Consider the following 22,600-nt stretch of genomic DNA (forward strand, 5'->3'; position numbering starts at 1 on the left):
TGTGAGCATGGAGATCAGAAAATGATCATACAGCAAGAAGTATTTGAAATATCAAAATAAGCAATGCAGATTCACACATATAAAAAAAATGAGGATAAAAGAAGGCAGGAGGAGCAAGGCAGAATGAGTAGGTGAGGGTTCAATGACATGGTGAATGGCCATTCTTCAGACATGCCCCTTGATTAACGGTTATATATCTAAACCACCTGTGTTCTAGAAAAATTCTGATAAAACAACCTAAATGTAAGACCATCACATACATATTTATCTCCTGGAAAACTCATTAGACCTTGTCCAGGGTGCAAGATTTCATAAATTGGAAATAGTTTTTGAAACATCTCTTTGTCAAGGTGCTGTTTGGTTCATGAAATTTAATTTTTTTTCTATGAGCCAGCTTATGGCTGATTATTCCCACATTAACTCTAGTCTGGGGAAGTCACCAGGCTTGTCTTCTTGTCTCTCATGCAAGTCTGCATCAAAGGAAGAGTCTAGTACCTATACCAATATTGGTTAATGAAATACCACATTATGCTGAGTAGAGAGGTCAATAACATGTGTGAATAGGAGGGTGCTCAATTAAGTGGGAGCTTCGACTCCTGATCTCTTGTGCTAATTTCTTCAGGCCTCAGCAGCCAAAGAGAGGTGGGAATGGGAAGATGTAAATAGCAATGACTTAGTACAAAACAAACTTCATTATGTCATTTGCAGAAAAATGGATGAAACTGGAGAGTATTGTGTTAGGAGAAATAAGCCAGACTCAGAGTGTCAAGGGTCATATTTTTTAATCTCATGTGAAAGTTATAAAAAGGGAGGGAAAAATAAAGGATTCTCATGAAATAGAAGGGAGATCAGTAGGGAAGAGGAAGGAGGTGGGGGAGAGAGGATGGGGGAAGGGGAGGTACTGAGGGATGAAATCCATTGAATTATGTTCTGTAAATATAGGACCATGTCACAATGAATTCATTGTTATGTATAATTATTATGTACTAATAAAGATGCAAAAGACCCCCCACATTTTAGAAAATCTGTACTTGTTTTAACTTCCTCCACCTTCTCTCATTTCAGTCCGTGAGAATGCCGTTTAGAATACTGATTCTGAGAATATAAAATCCATTGTAGGATTATTTTAAAAAATTATAATATGTATTATAATATTATGTGTTCTAAGTTGAAATGTCTAAGCAGGAAAGTTTGGAATATTTCCAAAAATGATGATTTAAACAATATATATATATATATATATATATATATATATATATATTTTTTTTTTTTTTTTAATAGAATGTCCTTTCTGCATACTAGAATGCCCATTTCAGAATTAGGTTAGGTCAGGTTGGCCCGTATTCTTGGTGGGAGGCTATGTGGAAGCTGAGGTTTCTTATCCGAGCCTGCCGTTCCAAAGGAGATAATTCTAAAGTGTGTTATGCACCCACTGCTATGGCCTAAATGGAGATGTTGCTAAAGCTAGCAGCCTTGATCTGACCAAACGTACTTAGAGGATCACTGCAGTCAGCTTGTTACCAAATACATCTGTTACTTCTGACTCTTCCTTGCTGAGGTTACCTTTTATTACCTGAAATGGCTTCTGGCATCAGTTTTCCCAGGGGAAATTTCCATCAAGTCATTATTTTTTTTATCTCCCTATTTCCTGAGGAGGCTGGGTAGATCTGAAATTTAGGTTCTGCTTTACCTGCTGTTGCCACCAGCCCTGGTAGGAGCCCATTTGCTGCAGAGTCTCATCACCTTGTCCCTTTTTGGCTTTCTTGGATGTCACTACTGGTGACTGGGGGAATTCAAGATTGCCCTTTCCTTGGCTCGAAAGTTGTGAAGAAGCGGATGTTAGTTGTGACATTTCTCAATTTATGCTACTTTATCCCTGACTAATTATGTGGTCCCTGTTCTTTGATGAATGAAATTTGCAAGATGGCTTGAAGCCATATTCTTCCACAAGTTGGCCATGCACAATTGTGTGCTTTCCTGCTCTGATCAGCCTTTCAAGAGAGTTACAGCCCCATGCAGCTTGTCCCTTTACCATTCCTCAAATCTCCATCAGTTATTCAGTCCAATTTATACCACCCCTAAATGCAGAAAGTCCTGTCCTTCCTCTACACTCTTATTGGCTATGCTTAATTGCTATACACAAAAATAATGGCCACACCTCATAACCAGTCTCCATGACCCCAGCCTTCCTGAGGTCTGCTCACAATAGACCCAGCAGTCTGGGAAGTTGGTGTTTATACATCTTTCTGGCTTTAACTTGTCGTTGTCTCTGCCTGGAATGACCCTACCCCTTTATTACTTACAGGAAAATTCACCATTTTTCCTACCAGGCTTAGCCTCAATGTCACCTTACTATCATCAGGACTTTCTTCAATTCCTGTAAAATGTTTTATCTAAGTAAACTCCTCAATTATTTAAACATATTTCTATTATGATACTTTGTAATGGGTTTGTGTATTTGTTTGAACTGAGCTCATGTCCTATTACTGTTTCTTTAGGGCATGAACTATTGCCCCAAACAAAATAAACTTGCATCACACAGGTCTTGAAAGAATGAGGATTCTCCATAGCAGACACCCCACATGGAAAATACTCTAGCCATCAGTTTCCTCCCACCTAAACTTACATGTCCCTGGTTCCATTGTTTCATGGGCTAGATTTAATAACCTAAAAAGTCTATTTATACCATGATAAAAATTCCCATTTTAAGAGAGGACTTCTTACCTAACCCAGCAGTTTACTGTTATTTCCTGTTGCTGGGCTGGCTTTAGAAGATTCAAGAGCTGCTGAAGTACAGATATGTACTCCATTTGGGGAAACTGATTTCACATACCTTTGTCCGCGCCTTAAAATATGTGTTGTAGCACACTCCAGGCAACTTTTGTTGTTCTCACAGGTTTGAATCTCACTGCCTTTATTTCTCATAAGCCCTTGGGGGATGTATCTGAGGATGCATGAGGCCTTCCATCTTTTCTCCCATCTGTTGGTCTCTACCTTATCTTTCCACTCACAGAGACCATACCTGTTTCATGGGGTGTACATACTTGATACTTGCAAGAGATAGGAAATAACCTTCATATTTTTCCTACTGTCACACATTCACCATAGGATATTTACCTCTGGTCATTAAATGTCTATGAAGTTTGTCCCATAGTAACCAGTTCTCCTACACCAGCCGGTGTCCTCTTCATTTCAGGTAGAAGACACTTTCTACCTGAAGATAGCATCCGATCCTACAGTTTAAGGGCCCAGTCCCTCAAGACTGCCCCACTGCAGATGCCAGTTGCAAGGAGTAGGTTTTCATTCATCCTTGTGACTGACCAGCTATAAATCAGTGTTCCCATGTCTGCCACCACAGATGTGATTAACTTGCCAGAGCAGCTCACAGAACTCAGGGAAACACTAATTTGCATTCACTGGTTTATTATAAGGGGCATTGTGAAGGATACAGATGAAAAGATGCACAGAGCCAGGCATGTTGGAAGGGAACACAGCATCCACATCTTCCAGGCACACCAATCTCCCTGCAACTCCTCATGTTTAACTACTGGGGAGTTTTCTGAACACTATGCTTCTGGATTTTTGTGATGGCTTTATTACACAGCATGATTGGTTAAATCATTGCCATTGATGATCAATTCAACCTTCAGCCTCTCTCACCTCCCTAGAGCTCAGAGGTATGTGGGGAGAGCCAAAAGTTCTAACCCTTTAATCATATGGCCAGTTCCCCTGGCAACAAGCTCTTATCCTGAGGTTATCTAGGAGACCATCAAATGTCACCTCATTAGAACAAAAGATGCTGCTATCACCCAGGAAATTCCAAGGGGTTTAGGAGCTCTGTGTCAGATGTTATCAGTCAGAAAATTACACAGTTCTTAAAGAGTTGTGTGTCAGAAATTGGGTCAAAGACTAAATATTAGAACAAAATACTTCATTAGTGTCTATATCTACAAGATCTACAAAGATTTTAGGAGTTCTATATCAGGACACAAGGAAAGAAGCAAAAGGAAATTTTTTTCTGAATCACAATTTTCAATATCTGTGGACACATATCCACATAATCACCATTCAGCTTTTAAATTAAGTTTAAAGAGACTTGTTCCTAAAGTTAAGGGCAGGTATGACATTTTCCCCTCTCATTGGAGGACATTTTTTGTCAAGATGATTAAATTTCTTAGACTTTTTTTTTTTTTTGTATATCACAGGGTTTCTCTCCCCAGGGGCCAAGATAAGACGTGAATAGTCTGATTGCTCACTGTCCCTTGTTGTAGAGGTTGGTAAAATCAGTCTGTGCTTTCTGGAGCAGGTCCAGGATTGGGATAAAACAAGTGACTAGCCTTGGGTACCTGATTTTGTGGGGCACCCAATAAACTGAGTAGTCAAATAAGTAATATTTTCTACACTATTTTAGAAAATCAAAAGTAATGCAAAAATCCACTATGAACAAAGTATCAACTTTTTAAATAAAATAGGATCACTGGAAGTAAGATAGTACAGCATTGAGCTATACTGAAGCTTGATACAAAAGGGAAATTCTGCAATACTGAGCCTGTCTTTATTTACAGTGTTGCTATTTTGTTCAACATGGATGAACCTCTCCTTGGTCCTGGCTCTGCTCCAAAGCCCCTGTCTACTAAAATCTTTACTGCACTTGTTGGGTAAGGAAGTTCCTTCCCAAAGTCTCAATGTCAGATGGTTTTCTTTTCCCTCCCACATTAGTGGCAAAAGGACTGACTTTTAAATTTTATGAGATGACACCTTGGACTCTGGATTCAAAGACCAATTTGAATTGTGGTGTCTTTTAGGTTGTCTTGCTCCAAATGCATTTCTTCTCGATGCTTATCGCAATGACATGGGCTTTTTATGGCACTCTGAAGTGCTTCAGAGAAAATGGAGAGCATTTTAATACTGCTGATTTACTCTTTCAGGTCTACAGTAATTTCCTTACTGCCTAATTATAAGGCTTGGTTTAATTTACTCTACACATAATGTTTACTGATGCACATATGGTGCCACATTTCAGGAAACTATACCCAGATCAGGTATTTTTGTCATGCTGGAGCACGGAAAATTCCCTTCATATACAGAAAAAAAAAAAATGCTAAGAAATTTAATCATCTCAACAAAGAATGTCCCCCAACCAAAGGGAAAAAAGTCATAGCTATCAAGTTTAGGAAAAAGGACACATCTCTTTAAACTTAACGGTTGAATAGTGATTATGTGGATACATGTGTTCAAAGATTTTAAGTTACACATGTTTTAATCAGGTTTTTTTGTTGCTGGGCCCAAAAGACCTGACAAGAACAACATGGTGGAGGATAAGTTTATTTTGGCTCATGGTTTCAGAGGTTCATGGTCAGCTGACTCCATAGCTCTGGGCAGAAAACCATGGAAAAAGGGTGAGACAGAGAAGGAAGCAGAGAGACAGGGAGCTCTGCTCACCAGGGACAAAATGTAAAAGCCAAAGGCATGCCCGGAGTGACCTAGAGTCTCCAGCCACACCTTATCTATCTAGTTACCACCCAGTTAATCTGTATCTGTGATTAATGCACTGATGAGATGAAGGCTCTCGTAACCCAATTATTTCACTCTGAACTTTCTTGCACTGTCTCACATATGAGCTCTGGGGGTTACCATATCTAAACCATAACACCCCACCCCAAATAGGTAGGAGATGGGCAAAAGGAGGAAGAGGAAGGGAAAAGAGTGGAGTCCTCCTGAGCTTCACTCTCAACTATCTTTGAATGAGAAGATATTTCTTCAGAAATCATGAACTGTTAGAGATGGAAGAAAACCCAGGGTCTTTCCAGGACAAGAAGTCTTTCTTCAGTCTTTTCTTTCTGGAGTCTCTTCTCTTAGCCTTTTCTTTGGAGATGGTGCTCATCTCAATTCTCAGCAGCTGGCACCATTATTGGGTCATTTTAGTTGTTAGAAAATTGAGATAATTGAGGTAAGATCAATGATCTTGTAATTTTCAAGCACTGGTGTTAGTTCTGTGCTGCAAAACTGAATTCTTTTCCAAAGTTGAAGGTTCAGATAAAGTTTCAGTGAAGAACTCTATCTAGAGATCCAAAGTCCTACAAATAGTGACACATGAAGTCACGACTTCCCATACAGTTCCTTTCCATATCCCTGACTGTTAAGATTGACCAGGTTCAAGGTCTGAGCAGTGATGCTCTCCTGTCATTGAAACAACTGAAATAATCATCTCTCTTGCTCATCTGATCCATTTCTCCCATTTGCACCTGGTTATGTGGAAGATCAGAAAAGCAAACCTGTTTACAAAAACTATTTGACTCTTGTTTAGTGTCTATTCTTCTTATCAATGATCCCTACAACAATTCTTCAGAGAGGTATCATTAACAAAGAAGTTTTTTTTTTTTCTTAAAAAGAGTTAAGTATTGAAGTTCTAATATTAGATTAAATTTCTTATCAATGGAAAGCTCTTAAGTTAGGGAACCCAAGCTGGCTGATTCTGAAGTCTGTCCTTGTAATGACAGTAGTCTTTAAAGTTGGTACACTTTGGTCTTAGTTTACAGCTTTTATTAAAATTCCCTTAATGGAAAGAGCATAAGGTAAATATCAATTATTAATGAGCCCTGGGTTTCTCTATAATAATCATTATAATAAGCTTCATGTTTAATATAATCATCATTATTTTCTTCATTAAGCCATCCATATCTGTGTCCAGACTCATTCAAGAAACTGCACTGTGAATGCAATTTGGATAATTATTTTTCTAATTAATCATAGGTGGGAAATGTAAAGGACTTTTATCTTAACTGGGGGGATATCTGATTAAATGCACATCAGGACAATAGCAGACTTGCCTGGTATATTTAGTGAGAAATGATTGAACAGATTGTGCCAAGTACTCCAGAATGAAACTAGAACCTTTCCTGAGGAATTTGGGGATAAGAAGAATTTTTTTTTTCCTTCTGATCCAACCATAAGAGCGTGCTAGAAGTTTGGATGATTAACTGGTCCTGCCCCATCCTCTCTTCTTCCATAGTTGCTTCTTCTTCTTCTTCTTCTTTTTTTTTATAAGTGCATCAATCCTGCTTAACTGTTAAGAGCAGGATTTCTATATTTTTATTTGATTCTTTCAGTTTCAAAGAGGATAAGCCTGTCTTAAATAGCTGCAGTCTAAATTGCAACTCTATAAAGGGTTACGAAGCACCTTTGGGCAAGGCAAGCGAGGAGGTCTGAGGCCAGAAAAATGGCAGAGGGAAGGCACAGAGTTGTAAGAGCAGGAAGAAGTCAGTACTAATGAACCATGCCTGACTGAACAGATCCCTCAGCCCCTCCTTTCAAATCCACAGGCTTAGATCAATGTGGCCTTAGGCTGTATTTATAGATGCCAAAATAACTAGCTGAAAGGAGATAACTTGTGGCTGATCAACTAGTCATTGTGTCGGTATGTTACCATAGCAACCAGCTTGCCTGCTTCTATTTAGGTACATTTTCTTTGGGTTTGGGGAGTGTGGACATGCCCTTGATAGTGCTGCTGAGTTGAGGAGAAATATCAGAAATGGGGGTTTAGCCCAGGTCAGAGCTCCTATAGCAAACAGCCAGGCAATGTAACCAGATACCTTCCTAATCCAACAATTTTTAAGGTAAAGTAACAACTTTACTTTACAATTCTTTTCTTTTTCTTTCTTTGCCTCAAAACTTCTGTTAGAGAAGGAATTGTTTAGAGATCATGGGAATAACCTGTTTTCTTGCAGAGTAAAAGGAAAAGGAACAGCAAATGTCAAGCTGGTCAAATAAAACCAAACTGACCACTTTGGGGGCTCTTAGAGTCTCTTTGGTTCTTTTCATAAATGGGTAGTTGTTGCCATAGCAGATGCTCAGTTATAAGTAAGCAGTGGGTGAATGGAGTTTGAAAAAGCCTGAGACTTGTAGTAGCAACTGATGGGGAGAGTGAGAGGGATATAAGACTCAAATCCACAATTGAAAGTGTCTCGAGCAGGCATTGGCAAACTGTTGCTTTTGTGTCGATTTCAGTCCTCTGTCTACTGATGTGAAGTTCTACTGACCCATTCGTTGTACACCTACAGTTGAGTAGTACTGGCACAGACCAACTGGCCCATGAAGGCCAAATATACTATACGACCCTTTATAGGAAAAGCCTACCAATTTCTGCTCTGGGAGTAAATCTATCTTAAGATAAAACAAATAGTGGTCTAAGAGCCCACAGTCCCTTAAAATCTGAAGGACCTTGATTCTGACTCTGGCTCCTGCCCTTCCCTTAAATAGCAACAGTACCGATCATTTTATAGGATTTCTATAAACTTGGGAATGTGTAGCCATCATTGGGCTTCTATCTGAAATAAAGGCCCACTAGGGAAAAATCCAGCAGCTGTTGGAAATGCAACGCTGTGCAATAGTTAAAGACGGGAAGTGACAAAGTGTAGCATGCCGCCAGCAGAACTCTGGAGAGAAAAATAGCTCAGAGGCCACAGTTATACATAATTGGAGTAAAGTAGGTGAGGTGAATGGCTCTGTGTTTCAGAAAGCAAGATGGGCTTCTTAATGACTACACACAGTCAGAAGCTTCAGAGGTACACTTAACAGAGACACCTGTACCAAGAAGCAAGCACCCATTCATTCCCTTTCCCAATAGCAGCTTGGTCCAAATAACTCATCCTGCTCAAGTGAACGGAGTTGTCACTCATCTGGACACCTGCAGTGGGAACTGGCAAGTTTGGACCGGGTTCCAGGGGTTCTTATATTCATAATGGGGATTCTTCTAAGCCCCAAAGGACATGTGCTGTAATGAGGACTGGGGCCAGATGACGATGTAGTGCAATCTACCATACTTCATCAGGTGTATAGGCTTGACCCCATCAGAAAGAAATAATGGTTTTAGGGGGTTCTTCTCTTTACCTTGCTTCAAACTCTTTGCCTGCACTCTTTTTAAAGCCTTCTGCTATTAGTCTGCTGTGAAATCCACCCCTTCAGTGATTATCTTTCTCAGTCGCCAATGCAGTTGTGGAAGGATTAAGTCACTTTTTGAGTAGCATAGTGTGAGATTCCTAAGGGGTCTTGCTGGGGGGAGTTTATGTCATGAATCAGGTAACTTTTGATATCACTGGATTCAAGCAGTTGTGCCTACTGAATACCATTTAATCAAAGTCAAGTATTAGATACTCAGACTAATACAGGCAGATATAGGCATCTGTTCTTAGATCCCCTTTTGTGATAAGCAGTGCTGGAAAAGGTTGGTGAACTGGATGTGGGAGTAAAGAATGGAAAAAAAGGTAACATTTGTATAGTTAGGATTTGTGATCTTGAACCACTAGGTTCCAAAACACAGAGACCTCAAATAAAATAGCACTGTTCTTAGAACCAACAGGTCTGACTGGCATTTACTATGTTTAACCAGTGGATCCTCCCCTTTCTCATCTAAACAGCACAGAGAATGATGCTTCTCCTGCAAACTGCACTCTTCACCCTCACCATGACATGTAAGGAAGGTCAAATGAAATAATGTCTCGGAAAGTTTTTTACAAGCTCTAACAACAGAGCATGCATAGGATTATTGTTACAGGCACAGAGTAGACCTTTCAAATATGCAGAATTCCAAACATGCTTTTTGGTCTGGATTAAGGAACCTGAGCAAAGCAGTTATCACAAAAATATCTTTTTTCCCCTTCATCCATACCATCTAAAATTCCACCCTTGTGAAATGCCATTTATTCTAAACTAATTTAGGAACCAGGCAATCAAAAGAATGTCTGCCCTGATGGAGGGATGGAGAAATCCTGAGAGAATCTTTACATGAGGAAAATCTTAAGCAATGTGATGTGGAAAAAATGCAAACATTTGGATTTCTTTACAGTGTTCCTTCAACCAAATTCCAGTGTATTTATTAGAAGGAATTCATGCTTGCCTCTAAGCAGAGTCATTTATGAGTCTAGTCAAGCATGTGTGAGGTCAAGTTGATCACTATAGCTTTGTTAGTAATTGGGAATTGAGACACTGGAGGAGGTTTTGGCAGTAAGTGAGAATAGATGGCTTATCTCATTTTTCTCTCTATCCCTGGCCAAACAGTGCTTAGTATACCAAGAGCTCTTCAAATGCTAGTAAAAGGAATAAATGAGTGAACACTAATCTCTGTAGAGTGGAATAAGGAGATGAAGTATATTTCCTCTCCAAGGACTTCTTATTTCTCTTATAATGAGATTTATGCCTCTTTAGAACTAATTGCATTAGTATTACACCATTATATATTTTTGTGCATTTGCTCTCATTTCTTTTCTTTGGCAAAAAAACTTAAGCATTCTTAATAAAAGTGTGATATTTGTGTAGATTTTTCTCTATGGATCCATTCCCCCCACCCTTGAGATCAGAAAGAAATTTCAAAATGCACAGTTGAAAGCAAATAATTAAGGAATCTTTTTCAGTCTTTCAAGCATGACTGTCTATCCATTAAAAAGAATTGCAGAGGTGTTTTTCATTGGATAGATTAAAATAAAACACACAATCTTCAAAGTCTCACGCAAGTTTAAGCTTAGCTATTCTAGTTCGCTGGGGAGAGTCATTTTTTCTTGTCTTTTGCAGGGAACTGTTTCATATTCATCAAACAGTGCAGGTTTTTTAGACTTTCTACAAGAACACTTCTGCAATATCTATTTGAATGTAGCTCGAGATACATCATACACTGCTCATGTCCCACCCCAAAGGCAGACAACTTTTGGTCATTTTTAAGAATCTTTATCTCAAACTGGTGAGTGAAATCGTGGTCTCTGCTCTCATTACTCTGCCCTCCTATGAAATAAGGAAGTGGATTGTTCAAATAGGTATGATCTATGGACTGCATTCTTTTTGGTTTGCCGAAGAAAATGCAATTATTTACATTGATGAATAGCCCTAATTGGGTAAAATAGACTAGTAGTGCTGAGCTAATACTGTTAAATGTCTTGTCTTATGCAATTAATATTCCCTTGTCACACATACATTTAAACAGTTGGAAGAAAGCCTTGTGTTCTTGACTCCTGTCAGACTTAACGAACGATTTTGTCAAGTCATTCCATTCTGCCCTGGTTGATTGATAGCTAAATTTTGGTCCTCTAGCTTATGTAAAAAGTGTTAACTATGCCTTTCAGCTTGTAGGCAAGGGCATTTAAACCATTCTAATAGTCAATTTACAGAGGAATTACATTGCCTGTTTATTGGAGGGGTCAAAAAATGTGCCCCTATTCATCAGGGACACAAATCACAGGGCCCATGAGCTAATGAAGGCAGTATTTATGAATCCCTGCACTTGCTGGATGATACCAAGTTCAAGGTGTCCCTAGTCCTGGCTGCTGAGGACTCCAACTCTCACTTTTGGAGGTACTTGTGCTTATGGACCAAGTAATACGATATATTTATGATGAATGTGCTTTTATCCTACTTTTCATAAGAACAAGTATAAAAACTAGACTGCTAGATTGTCACAGTATACTAACCTGCATCTGCAGCTTTCTATAGTCAGGCAGAACCCTGCTTACCTCTTCCACCACCTGGTTAATGGGTTCCCATACATATTGTAATTATCATATCTAAACTTGGAAAAATGGATCCCAAACGGGGAGGGTTCTCATGTCCCCTGGCTCTAACCTAGGCAGAATCTTAGGAAACACTTTCTTAAGCTCCCACTTCTTTCAGTTTACTATATTAAGACATTTTGATCAAAGAGTTATGAGATGATTGCATAAGAACAAGTGGCCTTAGATACCCATGAGGTTGGTTCCAAGACCCACCCCCAACTGTGGATACCAAAATCTGCAGATGCTCAATTCTCTTATAAACTGGTTTAGCATTTGCAGATCATCTACTCATATCCTCTCACTACACTTTAAATCATCTCTAGATTACTTACAATACCCAAGACAAGGAAAATGCTATATAAATAGTTGATACCTACCTAGGGAATATTGATTTTTAAAAGTCTGTATATGTTCTGTACAGACGCAATTTTGTCAACTAATTCATTAATTAATTTGTGGTACTGGAGATGAATCCCAGGGGTGCTCTATCACTGAGCAACATCCCTAGTCTTTTTCATTTTATTTTGAGAAAGGGTCTCACTAACTTGCTGAGACTGGTCTCTAACTTGCAATCCTCCTGACTCAGCCTCCTGAGTAACTGAGTTTATAGGTGTGTGCCACCATGCCTGGTTCAGATGCAGTAAAATATTTTTACTCAAAAGTTTGTTGACTCCTTAGATGCAGAACCTGTGGATACAGAGGGCCATTTATGTAATTCATCAAGGCATCTTTGCAGTAAACACGTCTTGAATTGTGAATCCTCTTTTCCTGACTAGAAATCCCCTACACACACTGAGTTTCATGGTGCGGGTTCATTAGGACTCATTCTGCCCCTGGTGGAATCGCTATTTGTCCTTGTGGTATCCTTCTGCCACTGGGTCTGTTCCTCTATCCTCTTTCCTGGGAGTTATTTTCTTTTTGGTTTTACTGTCTCAGGGGTGGGTAGGAAGGAAGCTTCCAGAATCCTCTACGCACTTCACTTATCATCCAGGAATTGCATTTGTTTCTGGGACATTCTCCACCACCATCATAAAAAGCACTGCTTTTGGTTAGTAATGTATGCTAAGGTGGCACAGAGCAGTGTGTGCATTAAGAGTACAGAGCATGAGCTCTGGGACCAGAAGACCTTGGTGCAAATCCTGCCCCTGCCACTTACTATGTGAATGTAGGCTTAAGTTTGTTGCCTCCATTTCCTCACCTGTGAAATGGAGAGAGTAGCCAGCTCTTCTGAGAGAAATAAATAAGTAACTCCAAGTATTTAGAACAGTTGCACAAAAATTAATATAAAATGAAGATTGTTAATATGCAATATCAGTTTTCCCCATCCTTTTCTTCCCCTCCTCACCACCATTCTTTCCTCCATGCCTACTGTTGCGGTTGGCTTCTGCCTTCTTCATACCTCTCCCAAACCACCAACTTCCCCTTTGTTTGCTTTTATTGCACCTAACAATTACAGGTTCCATTTTCTGCTAGCATTTTTACCAGCATCAAATCAAGCTACTACACCTGCTGGATTGAGGCCATCTGGAGCTCCTTGATGATCCCAGCCCTCCCTGAACCCTGAGGCAACCTTTCATTGCCTCTTCCCATGAAAGCAGTCACCTTTGCCTATCATGTATGGAAAAGAGGACTTTGACACAGACCTGTGTGCTGGGGCAGAAAATGAAGGAGCTACGCACCTGCTACCATCCTTCAGGATGAGTCCCCACTAGCCCTTCCCTGTCCTAATCCCTGCAACTTGTCTCTTTGCTACAATTTAAATTTTTTTTAATCTACAAAAAAGAATTATAACTGTGATTGATATACATATATATGTACACGTATATACATCATTTTATATATATAATTATATAATTTGGGGGGGCACCAGACATTAAACCCAGGACCCTTAACCACTGAGCCACATCCCCAGTCCTTTTTATTTTTTGTTTTAAGACAGGGTCTCACTAAATTGCTTAGGGCCTTGCTAAGCTGCTGAGGCTGGCTTTGAATCTGTGATCCTTCTGACTCAGTCTCCCAAGTCTCTGGGATTATAGGCATGTGCCACCACACTCATTCACCTGTGATATTTTTAAATATGGTCCATGGCTATATAATGAATCACATGAAGCAGACTATTTTGGTGCTTTTAGCAATAAAACTGAATTGAACTGACGCCAAACTTGTTAATGGATTTGATCAAAAACTTCTTTTCAAGATGTGTCTCCCATTTCCCCAAGAAAGTGATTCAATGACCACAAAAACTTTTTCTAGAAACATACACATATTATCTTATCAATCATCTGTTGTCACAGTCCTGTATTGTAGTAGCCTCTCAGGGGCATAAAACAAGAGCATTTGTTGCTCAATATTTTGGGGTGGTCACTTTGGCTCAGCCCACTCACCTGTCTGGTCTCCATTGCTTTTCTGTGATTTGGGATGGCCTTGGCAGGGATGACTGATTTGAATCAGGTATTTTCAACATATTTGTCCCCCTTCTCCTAGTCTAGCCTGAGCATGGGGACCATAGATTATGTGACCCAGAAACCCCAGTGGGAAATGGGCCTTTCAAACCCCTACATGCATCATGGTTGGCCAGTGTTCATGAGACCTAAGCATGCCTCGTGGTCAAGTCCAGAGGGCAGGCACTACAGAGTTACTTGGAAAAGTCATGGTTGGCATCATTAATGCAACAAAATCACTGCCATCATCTAAGTTTGCTTCGGTGCTTCTTATTTTATTAGAGAAACATGTCCCTAACTTTTATTCTGACTTTACTAGCATTCCTAGAGGAAAAATTTAGAGGACAAGGACTGCTGATCTGGTTAAACTTAGGTATCCAGTGTTGGCACATGGGTGTTGCTAATGATGATAGTTGAACTTTAATTGATCCAGAAGAGCCTGAATTTGGTGGGGAATGTTTGGGTTAGGTGAAGAAAAACATAAGGCTTTTCTTCTTTTTTAAAAGAGGTATTTGGTTCCATTAAGGAAAGACACTTACCTATCCCAATTAAAATGATTTTGCTTTATGGAAGGTAGTTGGTTCCATCAAGATAATGACCAAAGAATTTTGCATTTCTCTTAAAAAAAAATAAAGCGAAACTGTTGATTATTCTGCTTCCTAGATGTGCCCCTCTACCTGCCCCCACTGCAGCCTGAATAGTGAATAGTGCCTTTATTGTCAGTGGATTATGTGCACTGGGGGCGTCTTAGCTTATTAAAGTGGCTTTGGGTGGATTACTGCATTGACTGATTACCCTAATTGACCTTCAGACTGGCTAAAATTTGCTTGACTTAATGAGGCTCAATTCCTGTCAGGCCCCCTAGGCTGAATGGCTGCTGGCCCAGTCACTTTGTTGCTTTGATTTTTCATTTTTAATAATAATTATACCATAAGGCTTAGGGAAATATGGTTAAATATGTCAGTAATCATGAAAGGCCTGGAGCAGCTATATACATGGAAAGATTTAAAACTTCAGATTTTTAAGTCTGTTTGAAATCACACCACATTTGACCTTGTTGGGTGTATTTTATATCATAGTAGTGAAAAAGTTAACTTTATTATTTTTAACAGGATTTTTCTGAGCGTTAAGTGACAGGATAGATGTTAAATGGTCAGACCTTTGTTATATATCATCAGCCCAATCTAGAATTGTGTAGTCACTTTTATTTCTGAAAGTCAAGATGGTACTAGGTTTCTCAGACACATAACCAACTCTGCATTCAGAAAGCTTGCATTGCAGGGAGGTTCGGCAAGGAAAGACAGCTTTCATCCTGCAGGAGAAGTAGGGTTGATTAGTAGTTGCTGCCCGGAGCACTGTGCTGAGAAGGATTATGAAGTAGTATTTGAGCTCAGCATAAAAGAATGCTGTAATTGATTAATCATATCTAGTGTGGCACAGATAGGAAAAGTTGTAGCATGCTTTCCATGCCTGTCTTCCTTCCTAGTTTCTGATCTTGTTCTTTATGAAAAAACCCCTCACCATTTAGTTATATTTTAAGTTTTTGTGCATTTTCTTATATTTTGGTAGTGGTGATTGAACCCAGGGGCACTTTACCACTGATCTACATCCTTCCTTTTTTATTTTTTATTTTCTGTCTGGATCTTGACAAGTTGCCAAGGATCTCACAAAGTTGCTGAGGCTGGCCTCGAACTTGCATCCTCCTGCTTTAGCTTCCCAAATAGCTGGGAATATAGGCATGAGGCACCACTTCCATCTAGGTGGTTTTTGTTGTTGTTGTTGAATATATCTTTTTTTTTTTTTTTTTTTTTTTTAACTTTTTCCACCTTCCAACCCATGCCTGAGTCATTGGGGTGTTGTTGTTGTTGTTGTTCTTGAGTTTTCTTGTTTTTTCTTGACAGAGAATATAACTCTATCCATGAATATATCTGCTCCAAGTCTTTCATGATTACTGACATATTTTAACCATATTTCCCTAAGCTTTATGGTATAATTATTGTTACAAATGAAAAATCTGATAGAGTCTCACTGTGTTTAAAACAGCCAGGTTGTCCTCACACTTGTGATCCTCCTGCTTCAGCCTCCTGAGTAACTGGGGTTACAGGTGTGTGCCACTATGCCCATCTGGATTTATTCTTTATGGCCTATTTTTTGTGTGTTTGTTTTGGGGTCAGTACTAAATACCTTACATGTGTGTGTGTATGTGTGTGTGTGTGTGAAAATTCCTCATTTCATGTATAAGAAGTTAAAATGGGCAGAACATTTGCTTTTGCAAAATGCTTTTCTCCCAGCACCTCTTTTCTACATCTTTGCAACTTTGGTGTAAGCATGTGGCCCAGAGTCTGGTTCTATATTTCATCTACCTAAGACTTTGAATCAGAAGTTTTTGACTCAAAGAAACAGGGTGCCTTACAATTTCTGAATTCTGTTTATTATGTGAAGAACTAGAGGGACCGTTTTTCTGCTTATATTACCCCAAATTTATGTCTACTGCATGAGACTGTGATTTTGATAGGTATAAATGACACCAAACTAGTTAATGGATTTGATCACTTCTAGGGAAGTGTTCCTCAAACTTTATGGAGCAGAGGAATCAGCTAGGCATCTTATTAAAATATAGATTATCTGGGGTGGAACCCTGGGTTAGCTCTGTAATAAACTCCCAGGAAATGGCAGTGAGGCTAACCTGTGACTACAGTGGAAAGGACCTAGAGAAAGAAAAGCAGGCTGAAAGGCAGAATTAGCAGGAGAAAGGAACACAACCAACCTCCACCACTAACAAAACTCTGTTTCAAGGTGTTCTAGTTAAATTCAGGTAAACCAAGTACTATAATAAACCCCAACATGTTCAAAGGTTCTGCCTCAGTAAAACTGCATTTCTTATTCGTGTAATAATACTGGGCGGATAACAGGACATTTGGTAGCTCTCCCTCATGCATTCAGGAGCCCAGGTTGATTGGGGGCAGGAGATCTGAAGTCACGTTGGGGGCCATCTGTATTCCACCCCTACAGAAATGAGAAAGAACATGAAGGCATATACATGAGACATGTTCACTTAAAAATATTCTAAAACATATAAAAAACTACACACAATAATTTATAGCTTGTTAAATTATTATTATACAAATGTTCATGTAATCCAAGTCAAGAAATAGAATTCTCCCAACTTCTCTAGAATCCCCCCACTGACGCGTGTTAGAATAATCACTTTCTGATGTTTCTTTGTTGTTTTCTCATTCAAATGAATCGCTTTAGATGATACAATTTATTCCGTATTGTGGGATATGTCTCTTAGTCTCCCAGAATCTCTTGTATCCCCTTCCATTCCTTTCTTTGGCTAATAATCCATATGCCGTTGAGCCTAAGTTGTTTGCAAATTTTTCGGCTTGGGTTTTGCTGATTGAATGTGTAATTCTGCATGCTATTTTATCCTCTGTATTTTCTGCCCATCACCAAAAGCACCAAGGCTTCTACGCATTTCAAATTTTATCCCTTTGACAAGACCATAATGGGGATTATGCTATTTTTTCAGAAGGCATATGTCTGATTGTCTCATTTTTGTGATGTTTACAACCACTGATATTCATTACCTAGATTTATTATTTCGTTAGGGATTGCAAAATCATGACTTTCTAATTTTCTCATTTTTTTCACATATTGGAAAGAATAAGTTCATAAACAAATCCTTTCCTCATTATCCGGAATCCCCATGTGGACAAGAAAGGCAGGACGTGTTCTTGATGTTTTCAAGATAAATGACATGGGCTGGGGAGATAGCTCAGTCGGTAGAGTGCTTGCCTTGCAAACATAAGGCCCTGGGTTCGATCCCCAGCCCTGCAAAAAAAAAAAAAAAAAAAAAAAAGAAATCAAGATAAATGACATGATTTTTTTTTTTTTTTTTGGTCACTTGTCTTCCTCTGAAGGTGACCAATTAATTTTTCTCTCTTTTTCTTCTTTAGTTGTTATAAATTCATGAATTCAATCATATTTGGTGAGTTTCAATCCACTGATAATTTAACCTTGTATAAAGCTCATCTTTGGCCTATGAAAGTCCCTGGGTAATTTTCACAAGACCCTAGAATTCTGGTAGCCCTTTGCTATTTGATATGACAAGCTAGTTCAGACTTTCTTGTGTATTCCCAGCCTCAGAGTACCTGGAATCAGCCATTTCTCCAAGAAGTTCTGGTTTCTCAGTGTGTAAAATTGTATCTTGAAATGTTCATCACTACTAGGCTGGTCATGTTTGCAGACTTCTTCATTGGACCAAACAGAGAAAATGTATGCAAGTGTTTTCAGTTTAAAATCCCATGTATTCAAATGTTGGCAAGATGTGGAGAAAATGAAACTCTTCAACACTCTTGGTGGGAATATAAATTGGTCGAGTCATTATAGAACACAATATGGAGGTTCCTTAAAAAATTAAGAATAGCACTACTATTTAATTCAGCAATCCCACTTCTAGGTATATATCTGGAAGAAGTTAAATCAGTATCTTAGATATCTTCACTCCCTGGTTCACTGCAGCATATTCTTTTATACTCTTTTCTCTTTCTCCTTTCATTTTTACAATGTTGTAATGTCTTTGTTGGCATAGCATAGAGACATATCATACTGAACTCTTGAAAATAGCCATTATTTATTCTTAGTTCTTTAAGTATATATAATGCTTCCTGCCACTTCTTGTGTTGATATTTTTCTAGTTATTTTGTTTCTTAAAACTCATTCTCTAATGCAGTCCCTAAGAAAGGCTCATGGGAACAGTATCCTCTGGGTTCTTGCATGTTACTCAGATTTTTTTCTATGCTTTATATCCTTTAAAGTCAGTTTTGCCAGTTATAAAATTCTTAACTCCCATTTTCTTTCCTTTAGTATCTTAAATACGGTACTCTGTTTCCTTTTGACAAAAAGCATTGCTGTGCCAAAAAGTATGATGTCATCAAATTTTCTTTTATTCACTTAACTTCACAAGGATTATCCTGCCCCTCTCCCAATTTCCTTTAGAATTCAGTAGTTTTATGGGAATATATCTTGGTTAATAAGTTATAAGTCATTTTTCTTGAGTACATATGTTATTTCAGAATGTTATTTTCACTGGGTGTAGTGGCACTTGCCTGTAATAGTAGCAACTTGGGAGCCTGATGCACGAGAATCACAAGTTTGAGGTCAGCCTGGACAATTTAGTGAGAACCTTTCCCAAAATAAAAAGGGTTAGGGATAAGACTTCATGGTAAAACACACCTGGGTTCAATTCTCAGTACCGCAAAAAAAACCAAAGTAATTTTTAATGTTTTTAAATTTAAAAAGATATTATTTTAATTGACAAATAATTATATATATTTATGAAGTACAATGTCATTTTATAGAAGTGTAATATATTGTGGAATGATTAAATCAAGCTAATTATCTCTACAACTTTACATACTGAGTTTTTCTGTTTATATGCTGAGAATATTGAAAATCTATTTTCACAGTTTTGAGGCATATAGTACATTATTAAAATGTGGTTAGCAACATATACATGTACTCAGGCAAGTTTTCCTTGGTTGTAATTTTTAGTATTTGTTCTGTTTTCTTGTTTTGATTTTCCTTTTTAGGGACCCTTGGTAGCCATATATCGAATTTCCTTTGCCTATCTTCAACATTTGTCAACCTTTTTGCTCTTTTTTTCATTTTCTTTTGGATTTAAATTTTTTTCTTTTTTCTTCTTTATCTTAAGCCAGTTGCATCTGTTTATTCATTTTTGTTCAATCTTTTTCAAATGATTATTAATTTTTATAATTCTTTTTTGAACTTTAGGACCTATTCTTAGTGTTTCTTACTGTAATTTATGTCGTTCATTTGTATATCTTTTCACTAAAGTTCTCTAATTAATTTGAATAGTAAGTTACAGTTTTAATCTATTTTGTAGGCATGCTTTTAATGGGTATAGAGAAATTATATTACTTATTCTCATTTTTTCTCATAACTTTGTATGAAATTTAACCTTGATTTTTATGTTGCTTATATTTGTGAACATAATCTTTCTGAAAGTTTAAGAAGCTTGATATACTTGCTCTTTTAGCATCACAGAGCTCTCATTTCTGTTATTGTTGTATTGTTGTATGAATAGTGGCTTGATGGGTGAGATAACTTGGCCCTGCTTATACCCCCACTTTATGTGGATTTTGTCTTCCTTTTGTCTGTGTTTTCCCTTACAAGTTGATTTCTGATTTCACTTCCAATGTGAGCCCTCCCCAGAAGACAGCCAGGGCGACTTAGTTTCAATTGTTCAGGGCACTGTCTCTTTCAGGCCTTCTTACTGTAAGTTGTCCCTTGTCACCCTATGATTACAGGTTAACTCATTTAACTTGTCTAAGTACCAGCATCTTTCTTTGAAGAACTTTAAGAATATTCCCTATCTCATAATGTTATTGTAGGAATCAAATGATATAATTTGTAGTGCTCTTAACCAAGTGTTTGGCATAGCACATATACCCTAAAAAATATGAGTTCACCATAACCAACATTATTCCCAGAAAGTAATGTAATACTGTGCCAAAGGAGCAGTTATGTAAGATTAACTCTACCTTTATATTCCATATGGTGAATTGTCAAATTTAGTTTAGAGTTAAACTAAACCAACTTGTGCATAAACATACCTGTATCTGATGATAATTAGTATAAAAGGAGTTTAAGTTTATTCACAGTTCTCTTCCTGACCAATAACAAATATGTATGTATCACCTTATGAAAGATTCACCTGCATACACCTGGATAGGTGTATTTGTTTGGAAAACATACATATTGTTTACCATCTTCTCTTTGCTTATTTTTAATTGTAGCTGATATACATTCAGATAATTATGAGTAAAATAGCACCAAGGTGATTATTCAGGACAGTTTTATTTTATTTTCATGCAGCTGTCCTACATCTTATTTTAACAATGTGGGAATGATGTATAATTGTGCATTGTTAGAAGATTTGGGTTTGTCTATACTTATTACCTTGAAGAACTATTGTAAGTATTTCTTTCTGGAGCGTAGCAATGATATCGCCGCAGCATCTGGGCAGAAACACTTTCTGAGACTGCTAGATGGTTCCTGTTTCTACTCCTGTGAAGCACAAATGCTGGGTCTAGAAAGGGCAGGAGACCTGCATCATGGTAAAGGTTAGGAGTGACTTCAAGTTTCAGTTGTTCATCCAGATTTCTTCCCATGGCTGGTTGATTGGCTACATTTGTTCCTTTTCTAAAGAGTCTGAGTCCTCGAACCGTATTACGATTTGAAATGTCATTGGGTCAATTCACACATGAACATCCATCCACCATCATTGTTTTTCTGTGATGCCATAAGCACTCAGAAAATTAAAAACAGAGAGTTGTAACTTTATTTGCATAATAACAATAGATGGATAATAGATTAGAAAAAAGATAAAAAATTCTGTTCCTTAATTGTATGTCTTTTTTTGTTTTGTTTTGTTTTGTTTTAAATGTAGCTTCGGAAAGCAGTGATGGATCACATATCTGACTCTTTCTTGGAAACCAACGTCCCTTTGTTGGTTCTCATTGAAGCTGCAAAGAGTGGGAATGAAAAGGAAGTGAAGGAATATGCCCAAGTTTTCCGTGAACATGCCAACAAGCTGGTGGAGGTAAGTCTGGAGAACTCTGAGGACTGGTGTTGATTGACATGTGATACGTATGGTATAGAGTTGATCTCTACAATATGCCTCTGGGAATTTCAATAGACAGATTTTTCTACAGTTTTCTTGGAAAAATAACATACCAAAAACTTCATTTCCTTTACCTTCTGATTACTATACCCCTTTCCAAGGGCACAGGCTATTAGTAATCTCTTCTCTCTGTAGTTCATAACTCTATTTGTGCTGTGAAACATGTATGATAATTTTCCTGAACAATAGGCAGAGGTGGAAACTGAAGTAGCAAGGACTCTCCAAAGTGCTGAATGCCAGGTTTGATTTGAGGGAGAATTCAAACTGTCAATTGGAGGCTGAGCACACTGTTCCTATTCCTTCCTCCTTATTTCCCTCTCCACACCATGCAGTGAAGCTGATTAGCTGGTTCATACTGTGAATATGTGGGAAAAACAAAGAAACAAACAAACCAAAAGCCCACTTCTCCCAAATAGATGTTTGGACTCTTGGCACAAGAATTTGGGGCAGTACTAGTACAAGTTCAGGGTCATAAGTGTATTTTATGCGTTAGGGAAATCTTTGGGAGTTACTTTTTAAAAGCAAAATTGTATTGTGTAATAGTCAAAAGAATATTATACGAGGGAAATGATAGCTAGGCTGCTTGTATTTAGAAGCTGAATGCCAACAGCTCGGTACAGGTGGGATTAGTGATGTGAGGCTAAATAGAAAATAGAGATGTTAAACAGGAAATGTGTGTGTGACAGAAAAAGAGCCAAAGAGGGGTGGGGAGCTTGGCAAACCTAGGGAACAGTTTTAAGACCAGGTTAAAACTTTCACATGTTCTGAGTACTTGACAATACCACTATCTCTGTGGTGCATCTCAATTTGATTCATAATAAAATAAAACCACTCAAAATGACAATTTGCATGCAAGCTGAATTGAAAATAAATTATCTTGTTTTCTTTGGGTAGCAAAGTTCAGTTCTTAATAA

The 22,600-nt window shown here is 38.1% G+C and overlaps 1 protein-coding gene across 4 annotated transcripts in view; it reads left to right on the forward strand.

Moving 5' to 3' along the window:
* Positions 1-22,600, forward strand: part of Ctnna2 (catenin alpha 2) — a 1,081,443-nt gene that overhangs the window by 832,428 nt on the left and 226,415 nt on the right. For all 4 annotated transcript variants that reach the window (XM_047523044.1, XM_047523045.1, XM_047523046.1 and 1 more), the window contains exon 9: positions 21,453-21,605. In XM_047523044.1, the coding sequence (XP_047379000.1) occupies positions 21,453-21,605 (153 nt within the window). The remainder of the gene's footprint in view (positions 1-21,452; positions 21,606-22,600) is intronic.

This window comes from Sciurus carolinensis, chromosome 13, assembly GCF_902686445.1.
Source record: "Sciurus carolinensis chromosome 13, mSciCar1.2, whole genome shotgun sequence".
Classification (NCBI taxonomy): domain Eukaryota; kingdom Metazoa; phylum Chordata; class Mammalia; order Rodentia; family Sciuridae; genus Sciurus; species Sciurus carolinensis.